This window comes from Perognathus longimembris, chromosome 25 (assembly GCF_023159225.1).
Source record: "Perognathus longimembris pacificus isolate PPM17 chromosome 25, ASM2315922v1, whole genome shotgun sequence".
NCBI lineage: Eukaryota > Metazoa > Chordata > Mammalia > Rodentia > Heteromyidae > Perognathus > Perognathus longimembris.
In genome coordinates this window covers 17921147-17938310 of record NC_063185.1, presented here as the reverse complement: position 1 = coordinate 17938310, position 17164 = coordinate 17921147, and the positions used below count along the sequence as shown (strand labels likewise).

The window sequence follows — 17164 nt, the reverse complement described above, 5'->3', positions numbered from 1 at the left end:
AAGGGATTAAACTGTCTTAATGGGGTTTGCAGTGGTAAATTCTTTCTTGATGAACATCATTAATATCAGTAAAATTTGGACTACTGTTTTTAATGAGCAGGAAGTAAAAACTCATCTTTGGGTTTAAACCATGGGGACAAATGTTCCATGGTTTCACATGGCAGAGTTCAATCACCTGGAGGCCAAGTCTAGTGGTAAACACAGGTATTCCTGGGATTTGGAGGTCACAAGTTTCAAAGTCAGCCTGGGCTGTACAATAAGATCCCATCTCAGAAATCAAACAAATGAATGGAAAGAAAGAAGGAAAGCCGGGCGCTGGTAGCTCACGCCTACAATCCTAGCTACTCAGGAGGCTGAGATCTGAGGATTGTGGTTCAAAGCCAACCAGGCAGGGAAGTCCGTGAGACTCTTATTTCCAACTAACCACCAGAAAAATCAGAAGTGGTACCGTGGCTCATGTGGAAGAGCACTAGCTTTGAGCTGAAGAGCTCAGGGGCAGTGTCCAGGCCCAGAGTTCAAGCCTCACAACTGAAAAGGAAAGAAGGAAGGAAGGAAGGTAGGAAGGAAGGTAGGGGAAAAGGAAGGAAGGAAGGAAGGAAGGAAGGAAGGAAGGAAGGAAGGAAGGAAGGAAGGAAGGCAGTTAGGCCAGATACAGAGAGACAGAGGGTAAGGAGGGGGGAGGGAGGGAGGGAGGAAAAGAAAGGAAGGAGGGAAGGAAGGAATGAAAAGAAGGGAAGGAGGGAGGGAAAGAGGGAGGGAAAGGAGGGAAAATATCAGAATCATTGAAAGTTTCTCAGTTTACATTGTTTAGGCAGGTAAGAACTGAATGGCAAATGTAATTATAGCCATATTTCCCTTGGCTAAAGATAGGCGTTTATACTACCACTAGATTATAAAATGGAGAAAAGAAGTTGATCTGACAAAGTGGCATACCACAATGAAAGAAGGGCTAACCCCAGTTCTTGAAACAGCAGACAAGCAAGAGACCAGCGAGCTAGTAAGATCAGCGCTGCTTTTACCAATGCATCACAGAGGCCTGTGTTTGCCTGGCGCGTGAACACCTAAGTCATGCCTCTAGCCAAGCCTTTTGGTGATTACTGTGGAGATGGGTCTCACAACATTTTCTGCGAAGGCTAGCTTCAAATGGAAATCCTCTGGATCTCAGCATCCTGAGTGGCTAGGATGACAGGCACGAACCATCAGTGCCTGGCTTAATATTTAATCATTGCCACAACCATTGATTTGGCTTTCTCTTACAAGTAACAGGCCAGTGCAAAGGGTATGGGTTGGAGTACGTTAAATGATTTGAGTATCAACAACCGACAGTAAGATATGACATGTCCCCTTTAAATACTATGAGCATAAAACGGAACCGGACATACTGCTAGAGTGTCCCTATTAAACATTCACATGGAATCTGAAATTGAGAGGCCACTAGCAATTCACACCCGAGACAAGGGTGGGCTAGGATAGAGACAAGTGGTTTAATTAAGCCAATTCTACTCTAGAAACCAATGGACCAGAGCTCGCACTCAGTGTGCCATTATGCCCAAACTAGAAAAAATAAAAATAAAAAAAAGGAGGCATCCAAGCAGTAAGTAACCTCATCTCAGCGTCTTATGACTACATTATTCTTGACAGTAAATAAAACCTGCCCAGGAAAACAGATCCTGGAAACCCACTGGCTGTGTCTAACGCACTCGGAGGCAATCGTGTGAACACGCCAGCCGCTACGTCCGGACCCGATTCGCACGACAGATGAACCGTGTCATCTCCACATCCGAGCCTTGTTCAAGGGAGACACCGTGTGTCCCTCACGCCCGCTGCGGGCTTGCCGAGGGCAGGTGGCCTGGGCCAAGCCATCAAGCAGAGGAAGAGAGAGAGCGAGAGAGAGAAAGAGAGAGGGGGGCAATAGGAGCCCTGTGAACTCATTGACTGAAGAGGACGATGGGGACAACTGGAGGAGACATTGCAAAGTCCAAAAGTCTTCATAAAAGCGACGGTTCCAAAGCATTGGAAACGCTCACGTGATGTCATTTCCACTCGCAATCGTGCCAGCCGGTCAGCCTTCCCGCGGGCCCACGCCCCGGGTGGCTTAAAGGACGGTTTGGATGGTCCGATCTTCACCTTCGCCACCGGATCGGACTCCCGGGATATGGCACCATGTCATGCTCACAACCTCCTCTTCCTCTTCCCCGGCGTTACACGTGGACTCCGAGCGCCCAGCTAACTCGTGCACGGGGGGGGGGCAACTTCCCCCCAACTTTCCCAAGCCACAAGCACGGAGAGACATTGGAGATTGTCACAGAAACTTCTGGAGAGGAGGAGGATGAGCTAGCTGGCCACACTATTCTCCTGTGATTTTTTTTTCTTGTTGTTGGTGTTTACATCCACAGGAAAGCAAATGCCAAAGGCTCCAGCTACCTGGTCTCCAGGGCAACAGGTTCTGAAGCGCGCCATGCCCTGTCTTTGCTTTTAATGATCTCTCCACTTGGATCATCTCTGCAATTGAAGGCAATCAAATCAGCGGCTGCCGCCCGGGGCCTGGCGTGCAGCCTCTGAGGGGCGAGGACCCCTTTCCCACCCTAGCGAGTTGCACTTTGTCACACGCCGTCCGGGTGCAACTCTTCAGCTCTGTCTCCGGCCTGATGGTTCTGTGAGCCGTTGATTTGGTTTGTTCTTGGTCTATTTTTCTCTCTCTTTCCTGTCAGGCAGGTGGCTGCGTCCTTCGCCCGTCTTTGATGACGGTTTGTTTCCAGAAAGGAGAAGTGTGCCTGTCGTGGCGCAGACACGCGGCTGGAGCCTCATGTCAGGGGGAGCCGTCTTGGCTGTACTGTGGAGATGGGGGGGACCCACAAGGGCCCCCCACCCCCCTGGCTGAGAGGAGCGTAGAGATCTCAAGTCCTGGGGGACCAGACTCCCCTGTAAGCAGGTGACAACCTCTCAGAGGGGTGACGACCTTATGTCTGTAGTGGACCCCTTGGCCAGCGGGGCCTACCACCCCAGAAAAAGTTCCTTATCCTTTCTGTCTGTCCAAGAAGTTGAGGAGAGAGGTATGTGAAATGACCAGACAGGCCAGGGAGTTGAAGCTATCATTTCAATGGACCAATGATGCCCAGGCCGGCCCATATTTTCTTGACATCCCATATGCAGAAGGCAGAGATGATGGGGATGGAATGTTCTAGAAGGTGACAGTGGGAGCTCAGAGACAGAGGTGGGGGGGAAGGAATGCCGGAGCCACTGCTGACCCTTCAGGGATTGGTTCTGTGACTTACATGCCGCCACCCCTGTGCGAGGTGCCGGCTACCATGACATCTGTACGTCCAGATGAGGAAACTGCGTCACAAAATGGCTTCACAGAGGCTGACTCGAGAACCAGGTGTGTGAACCACAGGCAGGTCTGGCGACACACTCTGTGTTCCTAGTTCCTGGCTTAACGTGCTGCTTTTGTTCAGCGTTAGGGAACTGGGATTTGAACCTAGAAATTTCTGCAGGAGACCAGAGGACCACAGCTCAGGGACAGCACCCAGGCCCCGAGTTCAAGCCCTACGACTGACCCAAAAGAATTTTAGAAAAGTCTGGTTTGTGAGGATGAGGTGTCCAAGGGCAGGAGCCCCATTCAGGCTAAGCAGGTCTTTTCTGACTGATGGTCATCCGGACGAAAGCGTTTCTAACCCTCCCTCTACGACGCCTACCAAGAAACCCACGCAGAGGGAGGAGGGCTGAAAACATCACGGTCGGCCATGTTTAGACATCTTAGTTACAAATCAGAAAATTCCCATTAAAACCGTTCACCGCCTTCCACCAGATGAGCTGGGCTTTCTGTCACTTACAGTCAGAAGCACCCTGGAAGAATTCATTCATTCTTTACCTTGCGAGGCGGACGGCTCTGTGTCTTCGGTGTCTGTTCTCAGCCCTCCAGTGGAGTGCTGGAGCACCGTTCCCTAGAGCTATGAAGAAGTCTCTCTCTCTCTCGAGTAACCATGACTCCAGCCCAACTCCGCATCAAACACCTGCCCGTTAACAGAATGGAAACGGACAGGGGGCAGCTCTGAAACACGCACACTTGAGGGTGTTCTTCCACTCGGAAACAGTGGCAGACACTCACGGGGGCACTCTGGAACAGGCCAGCGGCAAGCACGTTTTTGGGAGCATTTGCGTGTTTTCCTCCATCCCTGCCCCAGTGTTCGCTCTACAAGGGTGGGGGGCGGGGACCACTGTCTGTGAAGTGTGAATTATTCAGTGCCAAGGAGGATGCTCCATCTGCCGAACTGATTATCTTTTAAAGGAGGGGAAAAAGAAAAAAAAAAAAGAGCCAGTGTCCAGACCCGTATCTGCAGAGCTTTCCAGCTCAATCTGGGTATTTGCTAAGTGGATTGTGTGCTGCTTTGTCAATCCCAGTGACAGCTAATCAATACTAATCTGATACCAGTTGATTCTTCCCCTTCCCCAAACAGGATTAAGGTAGATTATCTATGAATACATTTCATTTCAGGCTGTAAATCCATATGCTTTAACATGAATGCATTAGTATCTCTTTGTAAACCGAATGCACTGTGTATACAAGGAAATGCAGATGGATTACCAACTTGTCCTGAGCAACACCTTTCAAATCCATGATGAAAATGCTTTAGCTTTTCCAGGTGGTGCTCGGTAGGCCTCCCAGGCCCCATGATTTCATAGCAGCAGATGCTTCAGTGCCTGGAGGATCTAGTAAGTTAACAGTCAGCCATACCTGCCTCTGTGTTGTCCTTTCTCTGCTGGGGCTGGTGTATTTGCTCATTTATTTATTTCTTTGTTCATCTGTTTATTCTTTCAGTCAATATTGATTTAGTGTCTGCTGGGGGTGGGTGGGTGGGAATACAGATAGGTCCTACTGATAAAATGAAGAGCAGTCATTATAACCTTCAAGTCCCTAATACGTCTAATTGGGCCAAACCTCATGGAAAGCAAACCTTGGTCTTTCACAGCATCTGAAGATGGGTCTTTGTAGCTTCTTTGTAGCTCTTAGTGTTTCCATCTTCCTGGACTTACTTTTTATTCATGTAAAGTAGGCATTATCTGGTACCTAGCCAATAGCTCAGGTGTATTGTGAAGACCAAAGAAAAGCGAACCAGATTTTCAACCTGCACAGCAAAATACAAATAGGAGTGACAAATGGTGCTGCTTGGGGAATTCTCCTCGGATCACATATAGATGCTTTTAATCTTTAAAAATGGCTTCTTTTATAACTAGGTCCCCTTGAAATCAGAAAACTAAGCTAAATATAATTAAGATTAAAAGCAAGACTTCCATAGAAATCCATTAGCATTATTTGTTTCTTTTTCTTTTTGCCAGTCCTGGAGCTTGGACTCAGAGCCTGAACACTGTCCCTGGCTTCTTTTTGCTCAAGGCTAACACTCTACCACTTGAGCTACAGTGCTATTTCCGGCTTTTTCTGTATATGTGGTGCTGAGGAATCGAACCCAGGGCTTCATGCATGTAAGGCAAGCACTCTACCACTAAGCCACATTCCCAGCCCCTTAAAAATTATTTCCCTTATGTGCATTTTCTCCTTATTAGAAATCCCAGTCCAAGGCCCGATGTTAGGAACACTGGATACCAAAAAATCAGTAAACCCAGGCATGTTCCTGAACCATCTCAGTCAGGCAATGCAAATGCTCTTTTTAATGTCATGACAAATGAGAAGATCATTAAATGGATGGATGGAATGGATAGTCCCTCAACCCATGAGAGCAAAGGCAGAGACCCAGGAATTCCTGACGGTAGATCTCTGTCTCTGTCTGTCTGTCTGTCTCTCTCTCTCTCTCTTTCTCAGGACAACTATTGTAATGAGGGATTATGTCAGAATTGAGCCACATCAGCCTTAAAGTAAAAGAAGCAAATGCCAATGGTTTTAGCACAATTTTAGCAGGATTTTAAAGAAACAGATCAAACTATGAGATCACACTTCTGTTATTCCCAGAAACCATAAAGGCTGCTTCTCACACCAAATGTACAACTTAGCCTTGACCTTCTCTTTGCTTTTCCTCCTCCATTTTATTATATGTTATTTTTTGGTGAGTGTGTGTGTATTGGTGTGTGTGTGTGTGTGTGTGCGCGCGCGCGCACGCGCGTGCTAGGGATTGGATCCGGCTGTCTGTGCTAGCCCACACCTTACCACCAAGCCCTATTTCCAGCCCTTGCCATTTTTATAGAATAAAAATTGTAAACCCAACTTCTCCTTTGCCCCAAGAAGACTGTGGTTCTCTATAGTTAAGGAAATACCCCTAGTTCTCAATGGAAAGTGCTGGATGCAATATCAAAAGCCATCCTTAATGTCTATGGAAACCTAGAAGATAATAGGAATAGCAGGAGCACACCTATAATTAGCACCCAGGAAACAGATACAGGAGGGTTGTGAGTTCTACACCAGCCTAAGCAACCTTAAGGACAAAAAAAGCACCCTCAAAATTACATGAATCAGGGACCTGGACATTCATCCTTTATGATAAGCATAGTTGATGTTATATTAAGTCACGGTCGACTGTCCGGTGTGGCCCAAGTGTCAGAAAGGCAGTGGATGCATTCACTCTGCCCTGATCCGGAGGCCGGGCTTTCAGATCCCCTCCCGCCGCCCCTTGCTCTCCTGCCTTTCAAGCAAGGTCCAGGATAAAGAGACAGCAGGGTCGCACGTAGGAGTGGTTAGCACGGAATTGTTTGCCTGCTGTGTGCTTGTCCTGACCCTCTAGAGGGGGAAAAAAGAATCTAATCTGCTACCTGGAGAAGTCAGAATGGAGGGCTTGCAACCTTTTAAAGAGGCAGAGGGCCACGCGAGTGCATGGAACACGGCATTTCATCTACGTCCCGAATCGTCTCCCCCCTTTCCTCTAGCCCAGGACGGCTCAACCACAGCACGGCTGAAGCCCAGGGCTGGACACTGTAGAAGCCTGCTCTGTAATTGTAGGATGAGAAGTGTCTGCCCTTAGCCCCCTAGAGGCCAGCGGTCCCCATACTCCGAGGTGCAATCACCAGAACCTACTGATGGGGCCCCACAAAGCAGCCAGTCTGGCCCATGCGGCCAAGGGGATGCGCGTCAGGGTGGAGTTTCATGTCTTGTCCTGTGGAACCACGGGCTCCTCCTATTATTCACATGCGTTAGGACAGCGTCACTCGGCGGCACAAGTGTGCAAAGAGCGAACACTGCTGTGGGAACGTGTGCCAGGGATTTTCCTTCCCATCTTGGCAGACAGGAAGTGGAGTGACAGACGAGAACTCCCAGGACCAAGGCCCAGCTAGGCTCCACCTCTCCAAATTCCAGAACCTTCCCCCAATGATGTCACCCAGGCTGGGACCTAAAGTTCCATACACAAGCCTGGGGGGTGTGCCTTTCACTCTTCAAACCACACCCCCGGCCCCCACAAAAGCTCCCGGCCATCTCCTGATAGGAAATGTACTTAGTTCACCTCCTGGAGCCACCCAAGTCTCAGTACCTCCAATACGCTGTGTAAACGACTAAGTTCAAGTCTCCTCGGAGACTCGGGGCACACTCCTAAGTTATGAGCTCTTATAAAAAAAAAAAAGCAAAAACAAGCGACAAGTCATCCATTTCCAAGCTATGACACCGAATCAACATTCCCATGCCCAAAGGGAAGGGAGCAGAGCAGAGGTGGGGAGGGACAGGACCCCAGCAAGACCGGGATTCCTCAGCAAGAGTGCTGAAGCCCACAGCTCCTGTCCTGTATTTGGGGCTCGGCCATCGGCCCCCCCAACCCCCCCCCCCCCCACAGCCGTCTCCCCGGGGCTAGGGAAAAGCTCTCCACCGGGAGAGTGCCCGGCAGAAGTCCAGCTCCTCCTTTGAAAATACTCAAACCAAACCGGTGAGAACAGAATGTGGACAATAAAAACAACAACAAAGGGCTGGGGATATAGCCTAGTGGCAAGAGTGCCTGCCTCGGATACACGAGGCCCTAGGTTCGATTCCCCAGCACCACATATACAGAAAACGGCCAGAAGCGGCGCTGTGGCTCAAGTGGCAGAGTGCTAGCCTTGAGCGGAAAGAAGCCAGGGACAGTGCTCAGGCCCTGAGTCCAAGGCCCAGGACTGGCCAAAACAACAACAACAACAACAAAAACACATGCAACACCCCAAAGCCAACAGATGCCCCCCCCCACCCCGCCACTGAGGGTGACTGGAGAAATCTTGTCAGTCCCGTTCCCCCCCCCCCCCCCCCCCAGTCCATAACTGCTACAACCTCTTCTGGTCAAAGCGTCTGGGGAGCCGGCCTCATCAACCCTAAGCATCCTCCCCGCCTGCCTCCCCTTCTCCTGGAGCCGGGGGGGGGCGGGGGGGGAAGGGGCTGAGTGGCGGGACGTCCACCCAGGAGATGCCGGGATATCTGGGCATGTGCAACCCGGAGCCGCGGGTCCATCACCCTCCGGCTAAGTCCCATCTCCCTGTTGCCAAAGGAGAAAGGATGCGGAGCTCAGCAAGTGCCGCTTCTTCCTGCACGGGAATGAGCTCTGGGGGCGTCCACACGCGCGTGCGTGGTTCTCCCCCGCCCCGGGGGCCTCTGGACAGCTCTTTTGAATATTGGTTTGGAAGAGTTATGAGAGTGGAGCGCGACTCCCCATAGCTTCCCCAGCGAAACCCCGTTATTATTTCTCTATGGTGGAATTGTGCTTTTTCTCATTAAGTAGCTCTGGTTTATTAGGTTGGGGTGGATCATCTGAGACTTTTTTCCCCCCTTAATATTGGGCTTTCTGAGTGCATTATTTATGGCAAATGTATTTTTACGACCTAATATATTATTCCCGCACCCCTGTAAATAATAAACCAACTTTGGAATGAGGTGCCAAGAAAGAGCTCGACGGCCAGCAATTCGTTCTCCTTTTTCTTTTTTTAAAGAGCTGCGTTCCCATTAGACTCTCTCGGCTAATGATAACGGAGAGAAGTGGGGGGGGGGGGCCCGGCAGACCCCAGGCTTCCCTGCCTTGTGCATCGGACGCGATTATTAGATGCACAGGCTCTCGCCTGTCGAGGGCCCAGGGTGGAATTGCTCATTTTTCACCAGCTCATACAAGAAACCAGGTTTTACTCTCCACCCCTGCACCCCAGTCTCTTTCACACTTCCCGAAATGCTTGAAGAGAAACACGGGGTCAGAGTGAAGTCAAAGGGGGTCCGGGGGAGCTGTTCCCCGAGGACCTGCACCATCCTAAAGTGGGGTGGAAGATGTAGTCCGTGTCACATGACTGGCGACACGCCGCCGGCGCGCTACCTGGCATTTCCCACCATGCAGTGGATTCCTCCAGCACGGAGGCCAGGTTCGGGACGGCCCATCTCTCATCGCCATGACATCGTTGTAGGAAGCCGAGTTCCTTCTTGGGTGTCCAGGTATCGGAACAGGTGTCTCATTTTCTCAATTAGTCAGAGAACTCCAGGAGAGCAGGAGCAGTGGCGTCTGACTATGGTATCTCCCTGGCATCAATGCCAATAGCTGAGATCGCTTCTCTCTTCCTCTCTCCACTCTCTCCCTCCCCCCCTCCTCATCTTTCTCTCCCACACAAACAAATTAAATATGTGGTAGACACACAGCCATTTCACGAATGAACACCACTGAGATAGGCTATCAATTGCTCATTCGGGCTCAGGCGATCGATTGCATTCTGGAAGGACAAAGGCTGGAGTTCCAACCCTAATAATAATGAATAAGTGGACAAATGAACAGTGGGAGGTGGTGGGAAAGCAAAAAGGGAGGATGAAGAGGATTGATCATGTTGGAATATCCCCAACTCCTATGAAACAGAATCATAAAACACATTAAAAAATTTTAGGACAGCAGGGTGGGAGATAAGAGACTAATAGGACCGAACCGGACCGAAGCACATTATATGCATGTATGGAAACACACAACAGAATCCCTTTGTATGATTAATATACACTCATAAAACTTTTTAAAAAAATCAATTGCCTTACAATAAAGAGCTTCATCAAAAGCAAATTCAGAAGGCTTCCTGTCTCCTCTGAGCAGTCCTCCGAAGCAAGTTAAGCATCAGACCCCATTTACATTTCTATAAATTTTATGCTAATTTAAATGGCTTTAGATTTAATTAAAAATGTTTTTCAATTGATAATAATGTAACTCAGATAATTAGCATCCAGTAACATCTAGAGGACGTATTAAAAAAAATAAAATGAATCCAGAGTATAAATAGACCTAATTAACAATTAGAATAACACCTCATAATTACGCTTTGTTTGTAAATGACATGGCCACGAACATGACTCTTAGCTGCCCGGCCTTTCACGCTGCTTCTTTTCTTGCTGGATTTTTTATTTTGTCAGTTGCGGGCCTTGAAGTCAGGGTCTGGGCGCGGTCCCTGAGCTTTTTTTATGCGAGGCTAACGTTCTACCACTTTGAGGCCCAGCTCCACTTCTGTGTTTTTGGATGCTTCCTTGGAGAGGAGAGCCTCACGGGCTTTCTTCTTTCCTGCCTCGGCTGGCTTTGAACTGCCGTCCTCAGACCTCAGTCCCCTGAGAAGCTGGGATTACAGCGTGAGCCAGCGGCACCTGGCTCTTGCTGCTTTTGGAACAGTCACGCCTGTCCATTACCGAATAACTACCTGCTGTAATGAAAGCTAACCTGCATCCCGTCTCATTCCACACACCCATTTTATGCCATTTAGGCCATCCAATGAATGAACGCAAAGCGAAATGAACTTTGGCCAGACCTAAACACACAGCCTTATTAGGACTAGAACCTTCGGAGCCAGGAGCATCCACCGATGTGGGTGTGGAGGATAGACGCGATGCCTGGAAATGAGAGCAGGGTGTTGGGAGACTGGGAGGACGGCTGCCCCGTGAAGAGGCGCGTGGACTGGGGCTCAGGATAAGCGGGGGTGTGGGGGAGGAGGCGTATTGGGGGCGCATTTGGGCAGAAGCACTGCACAGATCTCCCTGCGGGGGGAGGGGGCCAAGTCCAGGCCACTGGGGCTTTGTAGCTGGGATGGAGACGGATCCAGGCCAACACAGACTTCAGGGTCATCTGACACGAAGCTAACACAACACTGCCCTGGCTTTAAGGTAACATGAACTTATGCCCGTCACTGTAGTCTTTCATTCTTAAAAAAAAAAAAAAATTGTCATTTGTGGGGCTCGAACTTTTGGCCTGGGCGCTGTCCCTGAGCTCTTCAGCGCAAGGCTGGCGCTCTACCACTTGAGCCACAGCGCCACTTCCAGTTTCCTGGAGGTTCATTGGAGATAGGAGTCTCATGGACCTTCCTGCCTGGGCTGGCTTTGAACTGTGATCCTCAGATCTCAGCCTCCTGAGTAGCTAGGATGACAGGCGGGAGCCGCCGGCGCCCGGCTCTTTCATTCTTTCCTTCAGTATTTACTTTTTGCTTCTTCCCCTTTGCTTTCCACAGAAGGAAATTAAAGCGTGGCGCGAGAAGTGAACGTGAACCAGGGTCTCCAAGATCCTAAAAGGTAGAGCAGGGATGGCAACCCAGACATGAAATACGTACCCACCCGCACACCTCCCGTGACTCAACCCCAACAGAGCCCCCAAACTTCTCACGAAGCCGAACGTGAAACGGCCTCAAGTCCTCACCCCACACCACGTGGCGGAATCGAGCCCGCAGGAAGCCCAGCTCTACAGAACACGGGGTGCAGCCCACCAAGAATGGCGGGAAATCTTCTCAGCAATGGTGGCTGGGGTGGTCTTTTATCTAGATGCTTCCTTTCTACATTTTTATGTTAAAAAAAAAAACAACTCCTCTCATGTCGTGATGATGCACAGAATAAGGACTTATTCCAATTCTTCTCCTAGGTGAAATATCACGACACAAAACTATTTAGCCTTCTTCTAGTTGTGAGTCCAAGGGACAGGGGGCTAAGGGAAGTTCCCACATGACCGCATTATAAGAGTTTTGTGCAGTGTGATTAAAACAAAGTTTACAGACAGCTAAATTTATCCCGTAACCTTTCCTTTTCCCCTTCCTTCCTTCCTTCCTTCCTTCCTTCCTTCCTTCCTTCCTTCCTTCCTTCCTTCCTCCCTCCCTCCCTCCCTCCCTCCCTCCCTCCCTCCCTCCCTCCCTTTTCTTCAAAGTCAGGTTTGAAAGCAATCAAGTGACTCAGTGAACAAAGATGAATGTAGGCAGCGCGTCCACCTGCCTTGTACAAAGTGACTCCGACACGAGGCACCATCCTTTGTCCCTGGCCAATTACATTAGAGCTCTCGGCAGTCAATCGATGGTACTCAGGCTGGTCTCAAACTCCGGCCTCAGCCGCCCAGGAGGTGGGATTAGAGGCACGCACCCCCACACCCCGCTACAGCTCCACTGAGTAAGAGGATCGTCTGAAATAGAATTTCTTGCCCGACCTCTAATCGATGTGGAAAAGGTCATTTCTAAAAATACGAAAAAAGGAAAAATAGGCAGCCTGACTCATGAGAGGGGAGACATCTCAGGGCCGGCGTGGTGCCGAGGTGTGTGTCGAACCGTGGAGAGGCCGTAGCCCACGGGCGTGGGTTTGAACATCACTCCATCGAACTCACTGGGATCTGCTCTTGGAACACTTCCTTTACTTTGTCACCCTCGGTTTTCTCATCTGAAACTGGGGCTTGCTGAGAGGAGGCAGCAAAGCACAGCGCTTTAAATGGATGTTCTCTGGGCAACAGACTGGGAATGCTCACCTCTTGGCCTGTACTACAGCTCACCTCTACATAGCGCAGCTCAAATCTGTCATCTATAGATTCGAGAAGATTCTGCATATCCTGAAAGGCTTTTTTTTGGCCAGTCTTGGGACTTGAACTCAGGGCCTGGGTGCTGTCCCTGAGCTCTTTCGCTCGAGGCTAACACTCTAACAATTTGAGCCACAGCGCCACTTCCGGTTTTTGAGTGGTTAATTGGAGGTAAGAGCCTTTGCGGACTTTGCTGGCTGGGTTAGCTTTGAACTGCATCCTCAGATCTCAGCCTCCCGAGTAGCTAGGATGACAGGCCTGAGCCAACAGTGCCCAGCCTGAAAGGCATTTTTTTTTAAACTTAATGCATATGAGCCCTACCAAGTGGTCTCAGACTTAAAGAAAAAAGATTAGCCACTGGAAGGATCTTTAAAAATGAGTTCTAAGTGGCCCCCAGAGGACGGAGAGGGAGAATATACAACCACACGGGCAAGATTCCAATGTCTGACCCTTCTAGTCACAAATCCTGACATTCCGGAGCAATCCTGTTTTGTTTTTTAAATGTACTTTATTTACTGGGGCTCTGTATGAAATTTTGTTGAAGGTTTGCCACTGGGAAACACTGTTTATCTGTTCTCTAGATTACTCTCATTTTACAGGTAGGAAAAAGAAAAAAAATTAGCTTCTGAAAACCAACCCACTTAACATTGTAAAGTCCAACGGAATCTCATCAGTTGTATATGTTTGTGAAAAGTCAAAGTTCCTATCACCTTGTCAGATAACTCTTCAATCGCCAATTCAATGAGAATGCTCAGGGAAAGGGGGAAGGAGAGGGGAGGAAGGGAGAGAGGAGAGGGACATATCATCAGTCTATTCATTCCCTGTCTCTGTGCCTCACTGACTGGATTTACCTTACAACATCACGACGGAAGTCCTTCACAAAGCTATCCACACACTGTCGACACGCGCATTCAGGACACTGCCTTTCAGTGTACAGCACCACTGCATTTTTCTTTATACTCTGTAGCATCAACGGGTTCAGCGACTGCACCTGTCTTACCTAAGACTCTTAACCGCTCGGCCCCTACGACGACTTCATTGTCATCTGCAGAGAAGAGCAATTTTCCAGACACGGTCTTGACTTCAAACTTCTTGCTGTAAGCTTCTACAGACTTTGGACCTGAAAGGAAGAGAGAAAGGAAGAGCAGGGGAATGCATGACTCTCCTTTGATGACAAAAAGACAGGTCCATTTGATGAGACCATGGTTGGTCTCTGCTGTGAATTGGGCTGATTTCAGAAGCCAAATGTGGAAATCAGTCTCTTGACTTAAGTCTTAAGTCCTGACTTGGCAATTACTTTTGTTTTTTTATTGGTCAGTTGTGGGGCTTGAACTCAGGGCCCGGCACTGTCCCTGAGCTCTTTTGCTCAAGGCTAGTGCTCTCCCATTTTGCACCACTTTGTTTTTAAGTGATTAATTGGAGATTAGAGTCTCACAGACTTTCCAACCCATCTCGCTCAGACCTCAGCCTACTGAGTGGCTAGGGTCACAGGCGTGAGCCTGCGTGCCTGACCTCAATTACTTTTAATCATATATCCTTGAGCTCTAATTGTAAAGACTGTCCTGTCAGTCTTCCACACCCATGCTGGGATGAGATTTCCCCTCTGTCGGCTGCTACATTAGTAGACTTGTGGTCAAACGTCCAAGACGTTGACCACTTTTTTCCAGCAACAGTCTCTCGGCTTCGGTTGGCTGACAGGATCTGAGAAGGCCCCACAACATTCAAGTGACATCTGTCTCTGAGGCCAAGATTGTCTATTTTCAGAGTATCCGGATTCATTTCCTGGTGGTAATGGCTACAATGGATGGGCACGTGATTGTCTCCAAAGTCACGTTAGAAATGCACTCAACAGAAAGGTGCTCCCGTAGAGTTAAGTGGGGCGACAGCGGCGAGCGTTCTCGAAGCTGGGTCTCCGGAGAGGGCGGGAAGAAGGCGAGCATCTGGGTCCAGTCACCTCTCCATGGGGATTTAGGGGTGCGTAGCAGACTGAGACTTAGATGAAGGGTTCGCGGGAAGCGAGGCTTCGTGAGTCTCTTAGCGTTTGCCTTGAGGCGGGCAAAGGGCGTGCGTGTATATGTGTGTGTGGTGTGTGCGTGTGTGTATATGTGTGTGTGCACGTGTCCATCAGGATGATGGAGCAGCCCTGTCGGGTGACAGTCTGTGAAATTATTTATAGTCACATAAGACAATACCCGGGCCTGGCTGACATCCCGCCAGCCCCGACCTGGTCCCAGGGCCACGGTTAGGAGACGTGGGGACAGAAGGCGGGGGCGGGGGGGGGGGGGATGTCTGCTCACTCTCGCTCTCTGGGAACATGGCTGTGGGCGAATCACTTTCTGATCTTGCAGACCCTCCGTTTCTGTGTCTAGGAAGCGGAATGACCAGCAGCGCCCGGGTGCCCCTGATAGCCAGGGCTGCAAAGAGCGGGCGGGTACTGAGTGGACGGGAAGCAGTCTGGAGGTGGGGGAGGGGGGAAGTGTGTGAGAGGGGAGTGGGGGGGGGCGGGGAGGCGGGGGGAGTGTGGGAGAGGCCGGAGGGTGGCGGGGAGGGGAGTGGGGAGTGTGGGGGAGGTGGGGGGGGGTGGCGGGGAGGGGGAGCGTGGGGGTGGGGGGGGGGTGGCGGTGGGGTGGCGGTGGGGAGGGGAGGACAGAGCGTGGGGGCGGGGGGGTGGCGGGGAGGGGAGGGGGAGCGTGGGGGCGGGGGGTGGCGGTGGGGAGTGGAGGGGGAGTGTGGAGGAGGGGGGGTGGCGGGGAGGGGAGGGGGGAGCGTGGGGGCGGGGGGGGGTGGCGGGGAGGGGAGGACAGAGCGTGGGGGAGGGGGGGTGGCGGTGAGGAGGGGAGGGGGGAGCGTGGGAGGAGGGGGGGTGGCGGGGAGGGGAGGGGAGCGTGGGGGGAGGCGGTCCCTGCCTCGTTTTCCCATGGCCGGCGCTGGCCGCAGTGGTGGCGGGCCCTGTTGGAATGGCTGATGGCGGTGATGCCTCTTTCCGGGCTGTGCTCAGTCCCACCGTCCCATCGGCCCGGGGCCTCAGCGCTCCCGACACCCGCCCGCCCTGGGCGCCCCGACGCCAGCACGGGGCAAGCCACCCCCGAGCGCAGCGCAAGCCCGCAATCCCACCCGAGATCTGAGGACGGAGGTTCAAAGGCGGCCCGGGCAGGAAAGTCTGGGGGACTCTGAGCTCCACTTCCAAGGGGAAAACAAAAAAAAAGGTCGGAAGTGGAGCTGGGGCTCAAGGGGTAGAGCGCGAGGATGACGGGAACGAGCTCAGGGATATCGCTCAGGCCCTGAGTTCAAGCCCCAGTGTAGTCACATGTTCTCTCTCTCTCTCTCTCTCTCTCTCTCACTCTCTCTCTCTCTCTCTCTCTCTCTCTCCCCGTATATATATATGTATATTTATACACACGTATGTTTGTACATATATAGTTCAGGTACACCAGAAGAGTTCTGGAATCTTCAGGATGGCCCGAGTACACCTCAGTGCTTACAGGGCAGCAGTGACGTGTTTTTTTTTCCAGCAAGCCTGGCCCCTCCGGGACAGGAATCAGAAGGCCTTCGAATTTTCCTCGGGCCTCCCACGGGGTGTGTGGCAGTGTAGGCAGTGTGGACCCTGGAGGAAAACTTTGGCCGGGAAGGAGGTGTGTTTATCATTCTAGAATGAGCTTGTGAACACCGCGGACTTCCTCTCAGACTCCTGGAGGGACGAAGGCAAGCGCGAAGGGAAGGGGAGGGGTAGAGGAAAGAAGGTCAGGTGGAAGAAGGGGCGGTCATAGGAGAGAAGGTTCTGGAAGGAGAGAAGATGCAGACGGGGAGGGTAGGGGAAGAGAGAGGAGAGATGGAAGGAGAGGGACCAGGAAAGGGAGGGGTAGAGATGGTGGGGGGAAAAGACAGGAAAGGGCAGAGCAGAAGAACCAGAGAGGAAGGCTAAGGACCTAGAAGGAAGGGAAGAAGAAAGCGGGGGGGGGGGGGCATGGGGGGGGCGTGGGGAACAGGGAAGTTGGGGAGAGAAGGGCCCAAGATCCGGAGAGGAAGGAGGAGGTAGGTGGGAAAGGAGAGGGAGGGGAGAGAGGGAGGGAGAGGGAGGAGGAGGAGGAGGAGGCCTCTGGTTGAATTCATTGCCATTTGGATGGTTTCCACTTGTGGGGTAAAGAGTCTGCACACAATGGCACCTGCTGCCTTGGGGCCGGCAGCTCCTCAGTGGAAGGCTCCAGAAGTTTCCATCTGGAGTCTCTCCTCTAGCCCCGAGGTCAAACAAATGGCCGGCTTGTCTGGGCGTCTCAACAGTGACCTTCAGCCCCCCACGCCCGGCCGTCCGCGGTGGGGGCGCCCAAGGCCTCTCTGTTTACCGCCGTTTGCCACCCACAGCGGGGGCACTGAGCGGAGGGCGCCACTCGTGATGGCGACCCCGGGGCCCGGGCTTCTCGTGAGCGCGGCCGGGAGGGACAAGCGGT

At 51.4% G+C, this 17164-nt stretch overlaps 1 protein-coding gene across 5 annotated transcripts in view; it reads right to left on the bottom strand.

The window, feature by feature from the left end:
• The window catches only part of Sgcd (sarcoglycan delta), a 464814-nt gene that overhangs the window by 37992 nt on the left and 409658 nt on the right, over positions 1–17164 (bottom strand). For all 5 annotated transcript variants that reach the window (XM_048334294.1, XM_048334295.1, XM_048334296.1 and 2 more), the window contains one exon: positions 13720–13839. In XM_048334294.1, coding sequence (XP_048190251.1) covers positions 13720–13839 — 120 coding nt within the window. The remainder of the gene's footprint in view (positions 1–13719; positions 13840–17164) is intronic.